The 22,788-nt window shown below is 29.1% G+C and overlaps 3 protein-coding genes, 1 long non-coding RNA gene and 2 pseudogenes across 6 annotated transcripts; 3 read left to right on the forward strand and 3 right to left on the reverse strand.

Annotated features, from left to right (window-relative positions):
• The first annotated feature begins 541 nt into the window (after nucleotides 1-541).
• On the forward strand, nucleotides 542-1,977 carry LOC132951961 (uncharacterized). Its single transcript, XM_061024044.1, has 3 exons — nucleotides 542-883; nucleotides 947-1,107; nucleotides 1,366-1,977. The coding sequence occupies exons 1-3, from the start codon at nucleotides 706-708 to the stop codon at nucleotides 1,975-1,977; spliced, it is 951 nt and encodes a 316-aa protein (XP_060880027.1). The 5' UTR covers nucleotides 542-705.
• Nucleotides 1,978-1,985: 8 nt separating this feature from the next.
• On the forward strand, nucleotides 1,986-2,992 carry LOC132951967 (uncharacterized). Its single transcript, XM_061024058.1, has 2 exons — nucleotides 1,986-2,865; nucleotides 2,924-2,992. Exons 1-2 carry the CDS (start codon nucleotides 2,047-2,049, stop codon nucleotides 2,990-2,992), a joined length of 888 nt encoding a protein of 295 aa, XP_060880041.1. The 5' UTR covers nucleotides 1,986-2,046.
• Nucleotides 2,993-7,685: 4,693 nt separating this feature from the next.
• On the reverse strand, nucleotides 7,686-11,089 carry LOC132934975 (uncharacterized). 3 transcript variants are annotated; one of them, XR_009663131.1, is made up of 5 exons: nucleotides 10,934-11,089; nucleotides 9,000-9,150; nucleotides 8,707-8,921; nucleotides 8,366-8,551; nucleotides 7,686-8,146 (listed from the first exon to the last, which is right to left on the reverse strand). It is a non-coding gene; the product is annotated as an uncharacterized LOC132934975 (long non-coding RNA). The 3 variants fall into 3 exon arrangements; XR_009663129.1 differs by lacking the exon at nucleotides 10,934-11,089 and adding an exon at nucleotides 9,325-9,408 and having other exon boundaries at nucleotides 7,687-8,146; XR_009663130.1 differs by lacking the exon at nucleotides 10,934-11,089 and adding an exon at nucleotides 9,325-9,408 and having other exon boundaries at nucleotides 7,688-8,146; nucleotides 9,029-9,150.
• Nucleotides 11,090-12,218: 1,129 nt separating this feature from the next.
• LOC132951975 (uncharacterized) lies at nucleotides 12,219-14,814 on the forward strand (annotated as a pseudogene).
• Nucleotides 14,815-16,378: 1,564 nt separating this feature from the next.
• LOC132951982 (uncharacterized) lies at nucleotides 16,379-18,639 on the reverse strand (annotated as a pseudogene).
• A 1,102-nt stretch (nucleotides 18,640-19,741) lies between these two features.
• On the reverse strand, nucleotides 19,742-21,914 carry LOC132936085 (putative nuclease HARBI1). The gene is made up of 6 exons (XM_061002766.1): nucleotides 21,371-21,914; nucleotides 20,800-20,996; nucleotides 20,573-20,732; nucleotides 20,313-20,457; nucleotides 20,069-20,213; nucleotides 19,742-19,997 (listed from the first exon to the last, which is right to left on the reverse strand). The coding sequence occupies exons 1-6, from the start codon at nucleotides 21,611-21,613 to the stop codon at nucleotides 19,742-19,744; spliced, it is 1,146 nt and encodes a 381-aa protein (XP_060858749.1). The 5' UTR covers nucleotides 21,614-21,914.
• Nucleotides 21,915-22,788: the final 874 nt, after the last annotated feature.

Genomic DNA, 22,788 nt, shown 5'->3' on the forward strand with positions numbered 1-22,788 from the left:
GCTAAAACGAAACAAACAATTACCGCTGTCACGATCTCGTGTATTTGATATTGCCAATCTACAGTTATTATTATTATTACCCAATAGACATTTTTATCTCTAAATAGTAAAGAATAATCTAATAATATAAAATAATCAGTGAATCAGAATATTGTTATCGAATAATCACTAGCGATTATTAGCTATATAATTCGTTTACAATCGGCAATCGACTGCGCACGCCGCACAGCTTATGCCATAAATTGTTATCTTAGTTTTATTTGATGTAATTTGTAGACGATCACTATTAGTGTGTTAGTTGTCAATAAGTTTTTGGTGGACGATATTGTGTCAAATAACATAAAATGCGGCGACAAAATATTCATTTAATCGGTTCAACAAAAAATCAAATATTAGGTAGCAAACTTCCTTCATTAAGGGACTGCTTGAAAGTATTATTTTATAATATGAGATTCATAAATATGACTCTATCAGAAAGTTCCAATTTGGTAATCGATGAATGTATAATTTTCTGGAAAAAGGCCCGTATCCCAACAAAAGATAAAGCTGATTGTGTGAAGAATTTAAAAAAAAAAATACGAATTATGGCGCAATCTTGAAAAGAGTAAACATCGCGAAAATGAAAGTTACAAATCAAAAGTTCAAGAGTTTGAAGAAGATTTGGATAAACTATTCGACATAGCTCATTCTAATGCTTTAAAATTAATGAAAATTGAGGTCGACAAAGCATTTTTAATTGCTCAGCGAAATCCCGGTCGTCCAGGTTGCATGTTAGGAGTAGATATGAATCAAACAAATAAAGAAAAAAGAAAAAATGTAAGAATAGAAACGGAAATTGCAAAAAAAAAGAAATACAATTCTCAAATTTCAGAATCCGCCACAGGTAATTATTAATTAAAATTCCTTAAAAATGACTTATAAAATTATTTAAGTATAAATATTTTAGTTGAGATACCAACATATTATTCAAGTTCAGATGAATCCGAAAATGTTAGCGAGGAAAGTGATGTTCATTCAGATAACCGTTGTCCTGGCCCATCTGGATCCAAAAGGGCCAATAAATCAATAATGACACCACGGCTTTGTGCAGCATTAGATAAGTGCAAGGTAAGTAAATATTGATGTAGGTAAATTAATATTATATATTTATGGTTTTGGTTACGCGACCTTAAAAAAAACGTTATTATGCAACACATTAACAACTGTATTTTAAGATTTTGATTCAATATTATTGAGATTAGGTCAGGTTAGGTCAGCCGTAAAATAGTATTTGGGACATATGTGTTAAACATACAAATTCAATATTAGTTTAAAACAATTTTTCTAGATAAACGTATTGAATTTATATTTTTTTATATTTTCAAGGTTAGTGATCGGGATGCTGTACATTTATTGTCAGCATTTATTGAAAGTGTTTCTTTGGACCCGGCTCTTTTTGTAATCAACCGAACATCTATAAAAAATGCACGACAAAGTGTTAGAGAAGAAAACGCGGAAAATGTGCGGTCAGATTTTTTAAATTTGAATGTAGATTTTGCCATTGTTCACTGGGATGGTAAAATACTTCCCGTTTTTGGAGGATACGGAAAAGTCGATCGTTTGCCTATAATTGTAACAGGTCCTAATTTTGAGCAACTTCTTGGCGTTCCCCAAATCCCATCTGGTACAGGATTAGAAATGTCATCTGCTATATTCGATACTCTTGAAAAATGGTCATTACTTGATAAAGTTCAGGGATTTGTATTTGACACGACGTCTTCAAATACAGGGAGACTCAATGGAGCTTGTGCTCTGCTAGAACAACGACTGGGAAGAGATGTTCTTCACTTAGCATGTCGTCATCATATTTTTGAGTTGATTCTTCAAGCAGCTATAGTTGAATCAAAGTTACATATATCATCCGGACCGGATATTGCAGTTTTTAAGCGTTTTAAGAATGCATGGAATGGAATAAACACCAAAAATATTTTTGTATAGAGCTCAGATGAAAAATTAAAAAATATTTTGTCACCAGTGCGTCAAAATATTTTGTCTTTTTGTTTGAAAATGCTAGAAGAAAAACAACCAAGAGATGACTATGAAGAATTTTTAAAACTTGTAATTATTACACTTGGTGAAACACCACCAGGTGGAATAATAATTCGTAAGCCTGGTGCATGTCATCAAGCAAGGTGGATGGCTAAAGCAATTTATTGTTTGAAGATCTTTTTGCTAAGATTAGAATTTAAGTTGACAAAAACCGAAGAAAATGCAATCTGCCGAGTCTCTGCGTTCATTATAAAAATTTATATCAAGTCATGGTTTACGGCAACGAATGTAAGTGAGGCCCCTTTAAACGATATTGATTTAATAGGTAGATTATTTGAATATTCGATTGATGATGAGCATATAGCTACATCATGCTTAAAAAAGTTTTTAAACCATTTATGGTATCTCAGTAACGAGTGTATGGCATTTTCTATTTTTGATGAACGAATATCCACTGAAAACAGAAGACTGATTGCAATAAAACTCAGAGAGTATGAAAACATGAATCAACTATGTGAAGAACTAGTGGAAGAAGAAAATGTTCAATATAAATTAGTTTTAAAAATAGAAAATGTTAGGGACTTTTTAACAAAAAAGTTCCCGGAATATTTATTAAATCACCAGTCTCCAAAATTATTTAAAAGACTTGGAATAAACACATCGTTTTTGGAAATTGATCCAATTGACTGGAAGAACAATATATATTATCAATTTGGAAAGAAAGTGGTTGATGGATTGCATATAGTGAACGACACTGCTGAAAGGGGCGTGAAGCTCACGGAAGAGTTTAACGAAAAATTCACTAAAAATGAAAAACAAAAACAATGTTTACTACAAGTTAGTATAATAAACAAAACTTTTAAAAAATATAAACAATTTTAAATTTTTTTTTTAGGTTATACAAAAATACAGAAAAACGTATCCAGAATGCTCGAAAAAGTCCATGAAGGTTCAATTTCCATAACTTTAATGTATATTTTATATATATTGTATATATTTATGTAAGACATTGAATTGTATACTTGAATAATTAAAAAATATAACAAAATAAAGGTAATAAAATCAATTTTACCTAATGATTCAAATAAATTACATTTTGCTATTTTCGTACAGAAATACTAGGTTTACAAGAAATTTTAATGTATACTTTTTTATAGAAAGTAATTAAGGCTATAAAAAATGTTCTATAAATTTTTACGAAAAAGTCAATGGTTTTTAAGTTAAATCAGAAAAACTGTAAAACTACCCTCTTTGATCATTTTTCACCCCTCTTGCGGCACGGGAAGGATATAAGTCATCATAACCCAATTCACCACAAATTATTTTCTCATAACACTTAAAAAAATGGGAGGGTCCTGCATCAACATTTTTTAATTTAAAAAATAAGGACCACCCTAATGGATATAGTTATTAAAACAGTGAATTGAATTAGATCCTGTGCATTGAATCATAGACAATTTAGTACACTACTCGATGAAATGGATGCACAGTATGGTTGTTTACTATATTACAGTGAGGTAAGATGGTTAAGTCGTGGAGCAGTTCTACAAAGATTTTTCAATTTATTAAAAGAAATAGACTGTTTTATGAAATCTAAAAACAAGATTGTTCCAGAATTAACTAATAATGATAGGATTAAAGATTTAGCTTTCCTTGTTGATATTACTGCACATTTGAATATTCTCAACCTACAATTACAAGGAAAAAACAAAGTTATCAAATAACTTTATAATTAAATAATTAGACTTAAAAGATTAACAGAGGTTCTGCTCGATGATCTGACAGTACTACACTAACTCTTATACAGACATCGAGACACGGTAGGGGCTCGCTCGGGCTCAAAACTGTCCACATAGCGAATTCCCTTAGCCCGTGTGACTCTACCTGTTCACATATTAATACGCTTACACACTATTCTATATTATACTATTACTATATCTCATACTGCGTATAGCATACAGACAGGGGTTCACAACAGGAGTGTTTAATCATGGAGTGGGTCTTTTCGATTAATGCTATTAGTGTACGTAATTCAATATTTGCTTCTTCACATAGGGAGTGTATTCATTGACTTATTTGAAGAGCATTCAACCAGGTACTTGAACTGGGTGTATGTTATTGGTAAGGGTTTATCATCATAGAATAATTTCAGGGCCGGACTGAGGGGATCATCGGGGGTGTCGTCATCAGTAATTGTTGAAGAATTAGACTGAGATCTTATTTTTAGTTTCTTTTTTTTTGGGAGAGGTTGCTGGGCTACATTTAGAAGGTGGGTGGATGTGGGGGGGGGGGCATTGGGGATGAGGTATCAGATATGGCTCTTTTGTTTTGAATATTGGTCTGCAAAATAAGGGGAATTTGTTCGGTATGTGACAAAGCTTGAGATGTCGAAATGAAGTGTTGTTCGTGAGTGTCTGCTTCCATGGTTTCCGAAGTGGTTTGGGTTGGGGGTATTGGGTGTTTTTGTTCTTCATTGATGTTCAGATTGGTGTGTGGAGTATCTTGTTGAGAAGTTTGGCTTATTACTTGATCTGAATCGATGATGGGCGGTAACAGATCGCTTGTTTGTGTGTCAATAACAGTGTTTTTGGAAGATGTGGTAGGGGGAGATGGTGTTTTGGTGATAAAAAAGACATTTCTTTTGCAGGTCTGGGCTGTGTGCCCCGTTGTCTTGCATGTATAACAAGTAATCGTGTCGTCCGTGAAAAAGATTCTGAACTGAGACTGATTATGGTTAAGGATCAGCGGCCCAGGGAGTTTTACCGTGTCTTCGTGCTTGATGTACATTTGTCTACGGAAACTTAGGGTGTGTTCGTAGCCGTCTAGGTTAATTCCAGCTTTGAGGAAGTTAATCTGGGATGTAGGTGATATATCTAGATTGTTTAGAGAGTGAAGTATTGTGTGATTGGGTATAGACGGGCATACGTTAGATATTACTATACGCTTAGCTGGGTTCAGTAGTCGGCGTATTTTTATTTCTTGACCGTTTATATTTATTATTTGTGTTTTAGACAGGAGAGATTCGAGAATTTCTTTACTGGAAAAGAATATACAGAATCTATTGTTGGAGATTCTAGAAGCGAATAGAATATTTTTAGGTTGAACAATTTGGCCGATGGCTAAAATATAATCTTTTTGTGGAACTCCGTCGATTGAATTAAATACAATAGCATGTTCTATGTTAGGAGTGGTCTCCTTTGCTGTAATGCTGGCGAAGTTAATGGTATTATCTGAGTTATTTGTGTTGTTGCTGGTAATTAAACTGATGTCATTAGTTTTATCTGCGTTGGTTGCGGTCGTGGCAGAGCTGGCTGGGTGAAGAGGAGGGCTGGTGGCGGTGTTTTTTGTGATAACAATCCGCTGCGTTAATGAGTTGCACGAATTCGATTGATTTAATTTGGTTGTAGGTAATGTAATATTTTTGGGATTGGTAGATGATGAATTTGAGTTTGTTTTTTTTAGTGAGTGTAAGGTGTTTGCTCTATTGGGGTTTGGTGGGGAGGAGGGCGTTTTGCCCGAAGGGTTTCTGTTCATTTCGAAATTGCCAAAGATAGTAGGATGTATAATTATGTACCTATGAATCATATTACTTGATATCGATGCAATGAGATATGACTAGGGTATTGCTATCGAAGCTATAAAAACGCACTCGCGATAGGTTAACACACGTGTTGCTCTGTCGAGTGAGGAACACGTACTGAAGTTTATTTTTAATATTGTATTATCGATAATATGGCATATGCGTGCACGACACCGCGACTCCCATTCGCTGTATTAAATATTAATATTATTATTATTTAATTACTATTACCACTCGCCTGTAGTTGCGTCTATAGAGTCGCGTTACTCGTTACTCGTCAATATCATTTTAAACTGTTTACTGTTTTTCTGTTAGTCTGTCTCGTTCTCATTGTCATTTGTCATTGCTTACCCCCTTGTGTCTATGCTCTCGACTCTACGTCTGTACGGTTGATGTCTTCTGCTAACGTATTTTTACTATAATGTGGTCAATCATACATTTTTTGGACGAAAATACCGTGGAAACTGTACCAAGCAAATGGTTTTCAAAAAATAAATGTGCCTGGCCCAATAATAAAAGCAAGCGGCATATTGCAGATCAATCTGATCCGATCCCACAATGTTTTAAGTGGTATAAAGCTCGGGCATTATTAACGGACATAGGTAAGTCTTTATTTATTTCTACTTATTTTAAGATGATTGGAAGGAGTGAATGGTGATTTATTCTATTTTGGTGTAATATATCTAACTTAATAATGTGAAGTAAAGTTAACCACCAGATTAACTAATTAATATATATACCTATAAATTTTGATTTTAGAATCATTCTCTGAAGCGAATGGAAAATGAAAAAAAGCTTTATACACAACCAATTTATCCTCTACTGAAACAGAAAATGATGAAGTTATGAACAAAAATCAAAAAAAACCTAAAGAAATGTTACAGTATAATTTGACAAAGCTTAAAAAAATAAAATTGACTGGATACGATGACAATGACAAATTTTCAGGTAAAAAAATTTAATTTAATAGTACCAACTTAGTTTACGATCGCTATTACAGAATACCTATTTTCCCCCGGTAGACTTCATATTTTTAGTTAATTTAAATTTTCAACAAATAATATTATTTAAATAATTTTCAGACAATGATACTGCAGACGATGATGATAACACAGTTCTTAAAATACCCATGACTAAATAAACAGGCATGATCACTAGATTATTTTACGCATTCATTCTTCCCCAGACTTGGATGAAAAACTATATATCATGGAGAAAACAGTTATTCCCACTATAATTTAATTATATTATATTAGTTATTATTATTATAATATTACTTATTAGTTATTAGTAATACATTTAATCTAGTAGTAATAATATAATAAATAATCAAAATGATGAGTTCCCATGTCATTATTGTTTTTGTATTGTTCAATATTGTGTAAATATAAACATTGTATAAATAAATATATGCATAATAACATTATACATTACAATGTTTGTTTTTCTTTAGTTATTTATACTTTTCCTTCTCCATACAGCCATCATCATCATTGTAAGAAACAATTTATTTAATATTGGTTTACTGGTTTATTAGTTTTGCCTGCAAAAAAGTGTATTGTTTTCTCCTGGCCTTTTAAGCAAATTGTTGTTATAAATTCATTTTATTTTTATAAATAAAAATGCCCAACTGCATGGTACCTAGCTGTGCAAATAGCTCTGCCATAGGGTTTGGTAAGGCTGTAAGTTATTACAGAGTTCCAAAGTCACCCACTTATCGTGCAAAGTGGTTTAACGCATGTGGTGTAGTTGACAATACAGTGAAAGATGGTAAGTCATCATGTAGTATACTGTTAGGTATTTTTATTTAATGAAGGGACAATTAAACATTGCAATAATTTGTGCAATAGCACGAATTTGTTCAAAACATTTCTCGCCAAATGCAATGAAGGAGAAACCGTTAATCCAAATTAAGGCAGGATATTCTCCTTGCAAAAGTAAAAAGCTTAAAGCTGATGCAGTCCCTACAAAATATCTAACTCCACGGAAAGTAAGTATTTAATTTTATTTTACTAAAAAATATTGTGTGAACTTAATAAATTTTATTTCAATACAACATAACAAAAATAGTGGATACTTTATACATAGCATGGTAGGTATGATATAGGTACATAGTTTTAATTATAAATACAGTCTCTACACTTTAATATATATTTTATAGATAAAAAGCTCTAGAGTTAAATTAAATTCTATCCAACAAACTGCTGAAGTCTCAACATTCTCAAATCCAGAAATTTTACCGAACGCGGATTCTTTCAATGAATGTCCCTTGGTAATACATAAAACATTGTTAAAAATAGTTTATTTCTTTATCACTATTTTCTTAACTACCTATGATAGCATATATATGAGCATAACATAATTTGTAATACAACTTGACATATGATGCAGGTACCAAAGGTTGAAGTTCTCGATGACTGTAAAAAACCATTCATCCCGAGGTCTCTTGTTAATGAATTTGAACATGATGTGTCTTTTTTACCCATTGACAACTCTGAAATGTTTGTACAATTTTTTTCTTGTTTGTCTTGTAGTTGACTAAAAAAAAAAATTAAATTCATAATTTCTGTTAATATTTCTCATTTTGAATTTATAATTTATAGCGATTATCTCCGAAAACAACTTGATAATTTAAATCAAAAACTTTTGGATGTTCAAAAAGAAAATGAACAGCTTCATATAAAAAATAAAGAGGATTTTAATTTAAATGTGCATAAGTTGTTTTCGTCAGTGTTCACTAAAACACAAATTAATTACTTTTTAAATGACAAAAAAAAAAATTAAAAAGTGTGAGAATGAGGATATTGTATCAGCGATAACACTCAGAAGTATTTCTACAGCCGCTTATTCATATCTGCTTCAAACTATTCCATTGCCAAGTATTCAATTATTTCAAAACTGATGTGGACTATTTTATAACATGTTGTCGTATTTTAGGTCTTTCTACATTAAGAAGATATGCCAAAACATTTTCCATAGAGCCAGGTGTATTAGATAATGTTTTAAGTATCATGAAACAAAAAGGTTATTAACATTAATAATTAATTAACTAATTAACATTTGGTAGTATTATAAATTATAATATTACTAATAATAACCTATTATTTAAGGTACATCCATGTCTGATAGAGATAAAATTGTTGTTCTCTCTTTTGATGAAGTTTACATAGCACATGATGTATGCTATGATAAAGCAATTGATCAAGTTTTAGGACCACATCAAACTGTGCAAGTGGTCATGGTTAGAGGACTGTTCAAATCTTGGAAGCAGCCAGTCTTTTATTCTTATGACACACCAATGACTGCTTCAATACTAAACAACATAATTAATAAATTATATAACTGTGGATATAATGTGGCAGCAGTTACAAGTGATATGGGTCCTACTAACATTTCTTTGTGGAATTCATTGAAAGTTACCCATACAAATAGTAGTTTTTTACATCCAAACACTGGAAAAAACGTCCATGTCTTTGCTGATGTACCACATTTATTGAAATTGATAAGAAACAACATCATTGATCATGGATTTAACATGGTTACTGAAAATGGTAATACTTTAAGTTCATATAAATTGTGACAATTTTGTTTACTTCACATTATATTCATAACAATGTATTAAAATTTCTTTATGTTAAGGTAATAAATACATAGGTAAAAGTTTGTTTGAATCTTTGTTGAAAGTACAAGGTACAAATGACTTAACTTTTACTTACATAGTGACAGAGTTTCATTTAAATGTCAGTGGAGTTCAACGTCAAAAAGTTAAAACCGCGGCCCAACTTCTTTCCAGGACCGTTGCTAAAGCAATGCAATACTATGGAGACACAGGTGCACTAACATCTAATTGGAAAGAAGTACACTAAAATTTCCCGAGTTTGGATATTATCACATTGTATAATTACTTACTATAATAATTGTTTATATTTAGTGTTCAGAAGCAATTTTGTTGATAAATAACTGGTTTGATCTTCATAAATCTCAGCAAATGTTAGGGGACAATTCCAGTGCATATGGAATAAATTTGGATGAACAGAACCATATTTTAAGTTTGATGGATAATTTTATTAGTACAATGAGAGTACACGGAAAAAAAAAAAACTTATGACATTCCAAAAGGGAATTCTGATTTCAAATTTATCTTTAAGAAACCTGTACAAAGATCTTAAAGATTATATTGGTATAGAATATATTATTACAAGACGACTTAACCAGGATGTAATTATAAGTTATTCTATCTACTTATTTATAAAAATAATTAATTATATGTACCTACATTTATTTAGGTATTAGAAAACTTTTTCAGTTTTATGAGAGGCATGGGAGGATCAAATGACCATCCAACCCCTATAGATTTCAAGTATCGGTAATATTGAATTTACATAACTCACTAAAATATTTAACCTTTATTAAAATTAATCATCTATATTTTTAAGCCTAAGATGGTACATATTAGGAAAGCATTCTTCAGCATTTTTCATAAAAAATAGTAACACTGAAGATTCTATAAATGAAAATTGTTTACTGGAATCAAATGATAAATTTAATGAAAAGGACACACCACTTACAGCTCAGATATTTCAGACTTCTGAAATATTAGAAGAATCTACTGTAACGGAAACTGAAACAATAGAAAATGAATGTTTAAAACTATTAAATTCTTTTGAACTAGAGGTAGGTATCAAAAATATTCAAGGAATTTAATAAATAAATAAAATAAATATAATGTTAATATATACCATTGTGGTTTTAGACAACTGTTGAAGAATTATACACTGCAAAAGATCCATGCGAGGAAGATAATTTGATGTACATATCTGGTTCTGTAGCAAAAAAATTTAAAAATAAATATCCATTCCTAGAGGATAATAACAATGAAACAAATATTGAAAGTGGATCATGGATGTCTTATATATCAAAAGGTTATATTTTGTAGTTTGTATTCTGCATTACAGTAATCTGAAAAAATGTTGTTAAAAAATCAAATTTGTTGTTTATTATTTTTAGGGTATCTTACGTGTCCATCAAAAGATCTTTGGAATGTGTCAAAAGTCCTTGAAACCATTTTTATGCAAGCATTTGATAATGAAAGGGGTATCGTAAAAAAATTAACCACTATAGTTAATCAGCATGTAAATGAAAAATGCATAATGATACCAAATTAAGTCATAGAATGCCTGGTCCGTACAAGAATGTATATACGTATACGAGAAATGAATAGGGCAGAAAAACAGAAGTCAAAATTGAAATATTTAACACAGAAGAATACACAACGGAAAAACTTAAAAAAATTCATAAAATAAATAAAAAACCACTGAACTATACCTATTATTTAGTCCTGCTCCTGCATTGAATCCCCAATGATGTGTCACACTAATTGTCTACTTCATTTAATATTTTAATTATTATTGTTTAATGCATAATGGTGTCATGACCAAATGAACTAAACTAAATTAAAAACTAAACTACATTTATTTAGTCATGAATGCCGAATGGTTATGATATGAACAATAAAATATTTTTTCTCCTTAGGTAGGTATTTTACTGTTTCTGCCAAGTCTGGGGAAAATGCGCAGTGATAGGAAAAAATGGTTTTTTTGCGATCATGCCTGTTTATATTTAGTCATGAAAATACCAACATACGAGTCTGGTAAAATATCGAATTTTTATTTTATTATACCCCTTAAGTGGTCTCCATACCAACAATTGTTTTCTTACGCATAATATATATAGGAACATATAGATTATATTCTGTATTTCCACTATTACGACTTACTCTCTGGTTCAGTTTAGGGCAAATCCACCTATAGGTATTAAATATTTTATAAAGAAAAATATTTTCTATGCTTACATAGGTTTTTTATATTTTCATTGTTGAATAATTTTTATAACATTTTCTGATGTTTTGAATCTATATTATGTTTTATAGTAAATGATCAATATTTAGTTGTATCTGATAGAAAAACAAATGGAAATACATTTCGAAGCCAGCTGTCTCCCGATTTGTGTATGTTTGTTTTTTTATAAATGTTAAAAATGATATATTTAATTGACTTTTATCCTTTTTTTCATAGTATTGAGTAGTCTGGAATTTTCACCATCTCCCAAAACGACAAAAACCATTGATCAACATAACTCGCATAAAACTCATTCAAAAATTGAATCACCAAGCAAAAACAATCATAATATCAAATCTCCAATAAAGATAACCCCACAATTGTTGGATTTGTATTTGATTTACATAAAATGTTTATAAACAATATTAAACGTAATATTTATTGTCTATACCTAATATGTTATAGCTAAAACTCATAACCCAACATTTTCATTGCCTACAAGAAAAAATATTCAAAACAAATCTCCAATGATAAGATTTTCTCAAAGTTGTATGTATTTAAATATTTTTGATTTAATTTGTATAACATTTTCTGATGTTTTGAATCTATATTATGTTTTATAGACAATGATTATTATTTAGTTGTTGAATCTGAAGTCAGTCCGAATGTCCGAAGCCTGTCTCCTGATTTGTGTATGTTTCTTTCTTTATAAATGTTAAAATTGGTAAATTCTATTGTAGCTGATATACCTAATTGACTTTATCCTTTTTTTTATAGTGTTGCGTAGTCCAGGATTTTCACCATCTCCTAGGACAACAAACACCATCAATAAAATCAAAAAAAGCCTTTTTAAGACACCTTCCAAAAAAATTGAATCTGCGAGAAAACAATTGTTTGTCAATTCTGGTAAGTATAAAATAAATATATATAATGGTAGGTATGTGGATTGGGAGTTATGTGCATGTGCCATTTATGTACAAAATAGTATCCATACCACCTACCTACTCATAAAAAAATGTACTATACCATATATATTTTAAATGAAATAATTCAATAATAAATTATTATGTACCTACCTATGTTTATACAAGATTTTTGATTCATAATATTATAGAAGAAATTAATAATCATTGATATATATTATAATAATCTATTGGTTTATTATAATAATTATTTTTATATATAATATTGTATCAATACTTAATTAATTAAATATAATTGCATTTCTATCTTATATTAGATATACTGAAAGGTTGTATACTGAAATGTATATTTTTAACATTATTTTAACTGATAAATTTTATTTTTCCAGCAACTCGTGAATTGCCGAAAACAGCCACAAATATTCAACATCATTATCGTTCTCCTCACAAAAGTGTTTATTATAAGTCGTACGAATCTTTACATAATAATGTAAAAAAAAGAAGCCCTGTAAAAACTATAAAGACAAAAAAGTATTTATCAGGTACCTGTTGTTCTATATACTATATAATGTAATATTAAACCTATAATAAAGTGTTTAGTAAATGTCAAGTGTGGCGAAACATTTTTCTCATGGTATACTGTATGTATATCTGTAAATCTTTTTTAATCTCAAAAAAAAAAAATCTTAAAAGCATTTAGTAAATTTTGATGTTTTCCATGTTTCTGTATTACTATTGTATTTTTAGATGAACAATTCAAAGATTTCATGCAACATAACATAATACTTCTAAAACATAATATGAGAAACCTGGACGAAAAACTGACCATGTTACTTGAACAGACTAAAAAAAATGATTCCTACATCAACGATAGTAACGATAAGGAAACTATTGATTATTCACATCTTGACTGCTTCTTTCCAATCTGTGATGAAACTACACTAAATTCTATTGAAGAACAATTATCTGTGGACAAAATATACAATACTGAAATGGTAACTAAATATAAAAAATTATTTTTATAGTTTAATGTTATCTTATATTATTCATGATATGTGTATTATTAGTTATTACTGCGTATGACTATTGTTATGAACATTTGTAGTGTACCCTTAATAAATGTGTTTATATTTTTCTTGATTTGATCTAGAAAAAGAAGCTGATAGGACTTGGTGGAAAAATGGTAAAGATTTTTGTCAAACGAATTATGCAATTTCTATTTACGGACAGCCTTTTAAAGTTGTACTCTTTCCAGAGGAAATAAAAAGAAATGTTTTTCCAATCTTAGAGATCTGAAAGACATATTTAGTAAGTTTCATGAATATATTTATTTAGTTTTATATCATTAAATGTATTAATTTAATTTAAATATCATAATATTATAATCATATTTTCTCTAAACATGATTAAGGTAGGTAATCAAATATTATAAGTACTCAAGATACCTTAATAGTAATATCTTCGGTATTAAAAAAAATGATTTAATCCTATACACATATTATATTATATTTATAATAATATTCGTATGTGAAGTATATTTATATCGCTGTGTATCAATATAATATATGTGACCATTTGTTTTTTATAAACACCATTTTGTATTGTGCGAGACTCGTTAAGTATACGAAAAACATAATATAAATACTATATAGAACCATTGGAAATTCGAAATATTTGATGTTCAGATCTTCCAAAAACCTCGATAAATTAAATAAAAAACTAAAGAAAATCCAAAGTTTATCAACGATCAGATAGCCACACCGAGAGGCTGTTATATGGGTTGATAATTTTATCACTGATTGTGTTTCTTAAAATGTTTTATTCCACATTATCTTTGCAAAAAATACTTGTTATTAAAATAAACTATTATACTATTTACTATAAATTGTTGTTTTGTCTACATATTATAATACATTTATGTATATTTGACATATTTGAACATTTGTATTACACATATATTTTTATAATAATATAGTAATGAACATCAATAACAAAAAAATATAAGTACTATTTCAAAGCTTCTTTATAATTTGAATTTTATTTTCTAAAACCTTAATAATTTGAAAACCTAAGTAAGTCATGATAAATTACGTTTCTCTTGAACATAATAGACTATTATAAATAAATAAAAACTATTGATGATTATTATCAAGGTTCCACTGTATAAGTATACATATAACCTATATTTTAAAATTTATATTTAAACTTCCAATTTATTACACAAAATATTTAGTAATTTTTAAAAATTATTTTTTTGCATTGTTATCATTACATTTTATTTTTATAATATATATGTATATTATATCATACATTTTTTTCCGATGTTGATTATTTTTTCATATATAATGATTGTTATATATTTAAGTACAATTTGTTATGAATCATGTGTCTATTTATTAATAAAAATGTTTTATTTGATATTATACAGATTCAGTCAAGTGTTTGAAAAAATTTCAAAGTGAAACCATTAATGAAGAGATCGAACAATTTATAAAATATGCACTCATTCAAGCACCGTTTAATATAAAAAGAAAAGAAACTAATATATCAATGTAATTCTTATATTATACTTAATTAAAATAATAAAAATACATATGCAATTACACAATCATACAATCTTTTTAGTAATTTAATAATTTAAATTGTAAAATATTAATGCAGTGAAACTTCCATATTAGTAAGTCTGATGGTCAACATAAATACAATTTGTATTATAAAGAATTCAATTAAATATATAATTAAATGAATTTAGTTCTAAAGGTGTGATTCCTATGACGCGTCAGACGCGTGCGGCTAACGCACTGCGTCCGACGCAAGCGTCTGACGCGTGTCGGTGCGATTCCTATGACGCGTCAGTTGTGTGCAGTCGTTGAGAGGTAGTAGACGTCTAGGCCAATTTTTTATTTAATAAAAAATAATTATATTATTACCTTTACTTTAAAAATATAAAAATATTTTTAATTCAAAAATTAAAAATGAGCCAACGTGAGTTATTGTCTCGTCTTCTTCTTGAAGAAATTGAAGAAGAAGAATTTCTCATAGAAGAATTATTAGTAGAACAGGGGAATGCAAACGAACATCCCTTATTTACGTCAAGGCCAGAAGAAGGATTTTTTGAAATATTAGTTAACCGACATTTAATACATGATGACAAGAAGTTCCGGGAGTTTTTCAGGCTGAATATTGATCAATTTAATTACATTTTGCAATTGATTGAAAATGATATCACGGTGGATTCTTCAAATCGACATCCATACCTAATAACTGCAGCGGAAAAATTAGCTCTAACATTGCGGTGAGTAAAAATCATTAGGTAATATTATACGTAATATGTTTTAAATGGTATCATACTTATGTCATATAAATTATAATTATTTATCTGTAATTTCAACCATAAAATTATTGAATTATATAGCCATTAAGTCATGGGAACATTGAATAAAAAAGCTTAAAAATTTATTAGAGGACTCCTAATGTGTTGTTTCAAAGGCAGATGAAAAATATTCAAAATACATTAGCACAATTTTTTTTATAAGCATTTAAAGTTCAAATTTTGACGATATTTATCAAGTTGAAAATCTACAAATTGTTTAGTAGTTAAAAATGTATAAAATGTTCAACTTTTATTGCTAAGGATTAAAAATTCAAAACAAAGTTCCACGTCAGTAGTTAATTCTGTTACTAAAAATTAAAAAATGTATATAAACACATTTTTATATTATGATATTTAATATCATTCATTACTGTTATGAGTAATCCACTTGTAAACTACTATACCTACAGCAGAGCGACATCCACTTACCAGCTTTTTTTATTTGTGTCGTCACCACCTTTTAGGACAGTAAAAATACTTATCGTCTTCAACTTAAAATTAAGAAATAATAATAATAACATTATTAGGATTATTATTATTTTAGGGATGCGTCATATTCATATAGGTATAGGTAATTATAATTTATTTTTAATCAAATATAGATATATTATAAACATTATGGTTAATAATATAAAAACTATAATTGTTCATAATTAGACTCGTAATGTTGACTGACTTCGTTTACATTCCCATAATCATTAACGTCCACACTTTCCAATGACTGTGATGAAAAACTTGTACTTGGTGCCGGTGAATATTGTGGTAAATTTACGAATGTATTGCGTGTTTCTAATTCAAAGACCATTTGAAGCGACTTAATTTTCGCTTCATTGATCAATGCTGGACTTAGTTTTTTGACAGACATCGCGATACTATTGAAAATAAATCGATCTCATCGTCACGATTTTGAGCCATATTCTTCAATATATCATTTCTCTCACTACGCCTATCTTCTAGAAGCTGAATAACTTTTTCGTTATATTTTTGACGCTTGGTTTTGAGTGGTTTTTGCGACTTAGAAGTTTTTAGAGTTGGGTCTTCATTTGAATTTTCGCCTATTGAACAAATCAATTTGTTATTAATGTCCTCTGGTACCTGCAAGTCGTCGTTTATTTCTGTACTCGAATCATCGTCTTCACCTTCCTCGGCACACACAATATTTGATATGCTACTATAAATTAAATGTATATGGTTCATATACATATCTTTTCCAAGATACGTCAGCATATCAGCTAATGGCCAATGCTTAGGTTTACTTAAAGCAGATGATCCAGTTCCCATCCCTTTCTTAACCCTTTTATGGTACGTGTCCTTAATGTTCCTCCACCTTTTTTTACAATCCTCTACTGCAAATAAAAGTAACAATATAAATACTAAACGCTATATTTGCATGCATATTTAGATACTTTTTTGCAAGCCTGGGCATTAACGAGTTAATAAGTTAAAGTTAAATTAAAAAGTTAATTTTATTTTACAGAATAAGTTAAGTTAATTTTTAAAAATTTTATATTTTTCCAATCACTGTAATCTAAAGAAACACCCTGTATAGTGATACATCAGAAAATGTTTTATAATAAAAGGTTTTATATTATTATTAAATAAATTAATTATATCAAGTAACAATAAAAATATAGATATAATAATATAATCCCATTATGACTATAATATGGCATTATGATTTATGGCTATACCCTTATGGGTATATTATTGTTATCGATAACCGAAGTCGTCATTAACTATCATATCGTTTGAAATGTACAGACACGCGAATATAGCTGTTTATAATAATAAGCAAATATAATATTATATATATTACTTATACCATTTTGGTTGTGTCAACTAGTGAGTCAATATTGAAGTATAAATAAATTGTTAGTACATAACTACACAAGAATGATATTCTACCGCACGCTGACCTTGTTGTTGAAGCCTTATTATCAATAATGATAAAAATAAAAATAATATTTTTAGCCCGTTTATACCAAACATTGTATAAATAATTATATATTAAACGGGAAATTATTAGCAATAACAATTATTTTGTATTTGTAGGTTTATGTCAACTGGTGAATCGTACCACTCACTGCAATTTGCTTTTAGAATATCGGCTAGTTACATTAGCAAAATTGTAAAAAGTACTCTTAGAGTTTTAAAAGATAAATTAAGTCCTATATTTTTACCGTCGGTCAAATGTGATGAGCTGAAAGGAAAAGCTGAAGAATTTGGACAAAAATGGCATTTTCCTAATTGTGTAGGGGCAATCGACGGTAAACACGTTCGCGTGTTTTGTCCTAAACGATCAGGCCTAACAGGCAACAGCTATAATATGATGTAGTAAATTGCTAATTTTTAACTTAGTAATTAGGCATAGTCAATCTGAATTGTTGAGCTGCAATAGTTTAAAATTGAAGCTATTTCATAAAAATAAAAAAAGATGGACAAGTGGATACCGCTCTGCTGTACAGTAGTTTTCGAGCATGTTATTGTAATGGATGTGTTATGTCTCGTATTCAATGATAAATAATTGCATTTGAAAAAATGATTCGGAGACGTTGTGTCATCCTACCATACTTGTACCTATACATTATCAACTTTAATAGTTAAAAGAAAAAATAATGAAAATCGAAAATATCTAATAGGTTTAAATAACATAACTTTACATTAATCTTTTTTTTTTTTGATAGAGGTAGAAAAATTATTTGGGAACCTTCTATTAAATTGTCTTGTGTTAGCTATGAAATGGTAGATTATAAATTTGAGTTGTAACCACATTAAAATATTAAATTTACTCTTTGTTATATTATAGACATGGCAAGATACAAGATCCGCTACAAAAACCAAAGCTGCAGCTATCAAGCGACATATCGGAGGTACTGGCGGTGGACCTACTTGTGCCATTCAGCTGAACGATATTCAACAAGATGCATTACTTTTAATGAGTCCGGCATCAGTAAGTGGTCATTCTAAGTCCAAGGAATCAAATGTGGAATTTATTTATGAAATTACCGAAAATGATGTGACGCTTGGTAAGTTTATAACAAATCAATATAATTGAATCGACTTCATAAATTAAATAACTATTAAGAAATAAATATATTTTTGGTCTGATTTTAGATACTAATGATTATATCATCGAAGAAGTAGCTGATATTGAATGTACGTATAAAAAAAAAATGTTTGTAACATATTACATTATGTGTATACATAATATACACAGATAATTTAATATTTTATTCATTTAAAATAAATACTAATATTATAAAATACTAACTTGCTTTATTCTTTAACATGCTTTATAATTAGCTGACAATGAAAACAAAGATTACTCAATCGCTGCCCCTAAACCAATAGCGGCCAATGATAAACAGCCAATCATTGCACCATTTTCACCTAAATCAGGTAATATTTAAATTGTTATCATTCCTATCATACTCATAGTCATAACAATAGTGTAAAGTAATATAATTCTTATTATATTTTAGATATAAAAGGGAAAATGTCTACTGCAGCTAGGTTAACTGCAAGTAATAGAGCTGCAAATAACCTATACAGTATTTCGGAGAAAAAATATGATTTGAAAGCAGCATATTATGCAAAAAAAATAAAACTGATGGAAGATAAAAATGTGATATTTAAGAACCTAACAAATGTACTTACTACATTGACTGAGCAATTATCAAAACCATAATATTAAGAAAGTGAAGACTGAAAATCATTTGAAATTACCACAAAGGATTAGGTAAAATAGGGTTTTAATTTTATTTGTTATTAATATTTAAGTATTCATCTACCAAAGATTATTATTTTATTTTATTTGTTATTAATATTTAAGTATTCATCTACCAAAGATTATTATTTTATTTTATTTTATTTGTTATTATTATTTATAATGTATTAATTTACTAAATGTTAAAAACTGAATTTAACTAGTCAGCAGATAATAAACAAGTATCACACAGTTATTTTGAATAAGAAGTATAATATATGTTATTAATAAAATTTATACATGTCTTTGAAATAAGTATGTTACAATTTTTTCCCTATGTTGTCTACCAAGAGCCAAGTCTAAATTACGATTATTGTCCGCTAATATCTCTCGGTCTTCCATCATACCCAAATTATCATACTCTGGAATGTCATGTTCATCCAAAGGAATATTATTAGTAATACACATATTATGTAGAACTATACATGCATTTATTATTGATGATGCTTTTTCTGGTTTATAATGTAAAGTTCTATCTTTTAATAGGCATCTATAAAAAAAATAAATATATTTGGTGTTAAAATTATATATAATCTAGACATTAGAAACAGATTTAGGTACCTAAATCGCATTTTCAACACCCCGTTGCAACGTTCAATTAGACTTCTGGTTGACATTTGTTTTTGGTTGTAATATTTTTCAGGGTTTGTTGTAGGATTTGTAATTGGTGTCAATAGCCATTGACGTAAGGGATATCCGGAATCACCTAATAATATTTTTAAATAAATATTATATAATTATATTTAATTAACTAGAAACAATTTATCATTTATATTTCAAATACAATGTTAAGAGTGTATTTTACCTAATAAATAAAAGTTATGATGATTGCGTCTGTGTAATTCCTGCATTACTGGTAAAACAGAACTATTGTTCCATATATGGGTGTCGTGGGTACTGCCAGGAAATAGTGCGTTCACATTTAAAACTCTTAATTTTGAATCACAAATCTAAAGTTGAGTTTAAATATTTATTTATTTAATTATACAATATGCATACACTTACAGTGTAACCTTAAAATATTTAATACATACTAAAAAAAATAAGGTTTAAAAGATTACTTACCAATTGGACATTTATGGAATGATATCCCTTACGGTTCACATAAATGTATTCGGGATTTTCATTTTCATTCAAATTTAAATTATTTGAAGGAGGTACAATCGCTACGTGAGTACAATCAATACATCCTATTACTCCAGGAAATCCAGTTTCTCTATAAAAACTGTAATAATATTGGACATCTTATTAAACATTTTTTAGAAATATTCGAAAGAAAATTTAAAAGTTACCCATTACGGATTTCAGTCAGCTCATTCAGGTTACTAGGAAACTTAACCCATTTGTCAAATATTTCTGGCCGGTTTAGTGCCTCTACAACTTCACTTATACACCGAGATACAGACGGTTGTGATAAGACTATAAACTTACTATTACCAGTTGGAGACTGGTATGATCCAGTAGCCAAAAAGTTCAACGTTACTAGAATCTAATATATTTACACAATAATATAATGCGAAAACTATGAAAAATAACTAGTGTCGGTCTGGCTAATGAATGGGCCCCTTTACAAAAAATTGATTATTAATTATTTCAAAAGTAATTTTTTTTGGAAAAAATTAATTTAACTTACTGTTTTACTAATGTCTAATAGTAAAATAAATTACTTTAATCACAATAGCATCAAAAATACTTATTAACAAAATAGGCTGACTTAAAAAATGAGGAAGAATCGCAAGTAAAATAACATTTTTTTTTTTATTTCTTTCCCATTTAATTAAGGCCCCAATAAATAAAAATACATAAGGGCCCCCGGACGATCACTGAAAGAAACATCAAATAGAGTATAATTTATTCACTAACTTTTGTATTTAAATCAATAGCAGACAGGCGGCTTTTTGAAACAATATATGGCCGTAAAAGTTCAATTAAATACTTTACAAGGTCTTTAGTAAGTCTAAAATTTTTTATGAACAGTCTATCTGATGTATCAAATGGATCCGAAATTATTTCATTTTTCCGTGTTTGTCGTACATTCATTGCGCGTTCATGCTCTTCAATATTATCAATTGCAAATAACATTGCCATTTCATCAAAATTTGCCATTATAATAGAAGAAAGGAAATTAATTACGGATTAATACAAAGTAATTTACAAAACACAAATTGATGATCGATGAGAATCGGTTATAATATTTCTGTTGAAATAGTTGTATAATCAATAATGTGAAAATTGTTATCACATTTCATACATTATCATGCGACTAAAGTTTGTCACTGACTTATACCCAGTAGACAAACAGTCGAATGTTTTTCGTTCGACTAAAGTCATATATCTTTTCAAGAATACCAAATATTTATTTTCATGCGAGAAAAATTTTATCGCATGCGACAAAGTTTGTCACGATTTCAAGAATTGGCCCCCTGGGTTGAAAGACGGTGGCATAAAATGTGTTGCCAACATTCAATTTCTTAAAATTATATTTTTGTATGTGAGGTTTCATCATTGTTCCACTGAATGATAATTATTATATTATTTGATAATAATTATATTTTATTTAAACTATATACCACGATTTAAGATATCGAAGAGTCTCGCTAGAGACTCCTTTCTGTGCATAAGTAACACCGATAAGAAACAGCACACCGACAACCGATAGCGAGACTATTAGGGTCCAAACGCACTGCGTTATTTTCGCCGTCGGGTCGGAACGGTTTTACCGCCGCGGTTTTTACGTTCATATCAAAATACTTTATTTAGATGGACAGCACCGCACTCGACGGTTTTACCGTTCCCCACCGTTGGTCGCCGCAGCATGCAACGGTTTGACGGCAGCGCCGTCGTACCGTCCGTAAACTTAACACATTGTTTTGAATAGGAAAGAACGCACTGCGGTAATAATCGACCGATTATTTTTTTATTTTTCATTTCAAAATACATAAAATTACCTTTATTTATTAAAAATGATCGACGTGGAACTTCTTATAATTGAAGTCGAAAAGTATGAGTGTGTGTGGAACAGTAAATGTAAGCAGTTCATGGATAGGGATTTAAAAAGAAAATCATGGGAAGAAATAAGTAAAGTTTTATTGAAAAATTGTGATGATATGTCAGTGCAAGAACACGAAGAACAAAGTAAGTTTCATTATTTAAGTATTTTTTGTAAAGTTTGATATAAATTTAAATAATAGAAGAAAAGTTAATTTTTAATTTTTTAAGAGCATATTTTGACAATAGTTACTTATATTTATTGAAAATTATGACTATTGCCCAAGAATACA

This window comes from Metopolophium dirhodum, chromosome 1, assembly GCF_019925205.1.
Source record: "Metopolophium dirhodum isolate CAU chromosome 1, ASM1992520v1, whole genome shotgun sequence".
NCBI classification, from domain to species: domain Eukaryota; kingdom Metazoa; phylum Arthropoda; class Insecta; order Hemiptera; family Aphididae; genus Metopolophium; species Metopolophium dirhodum.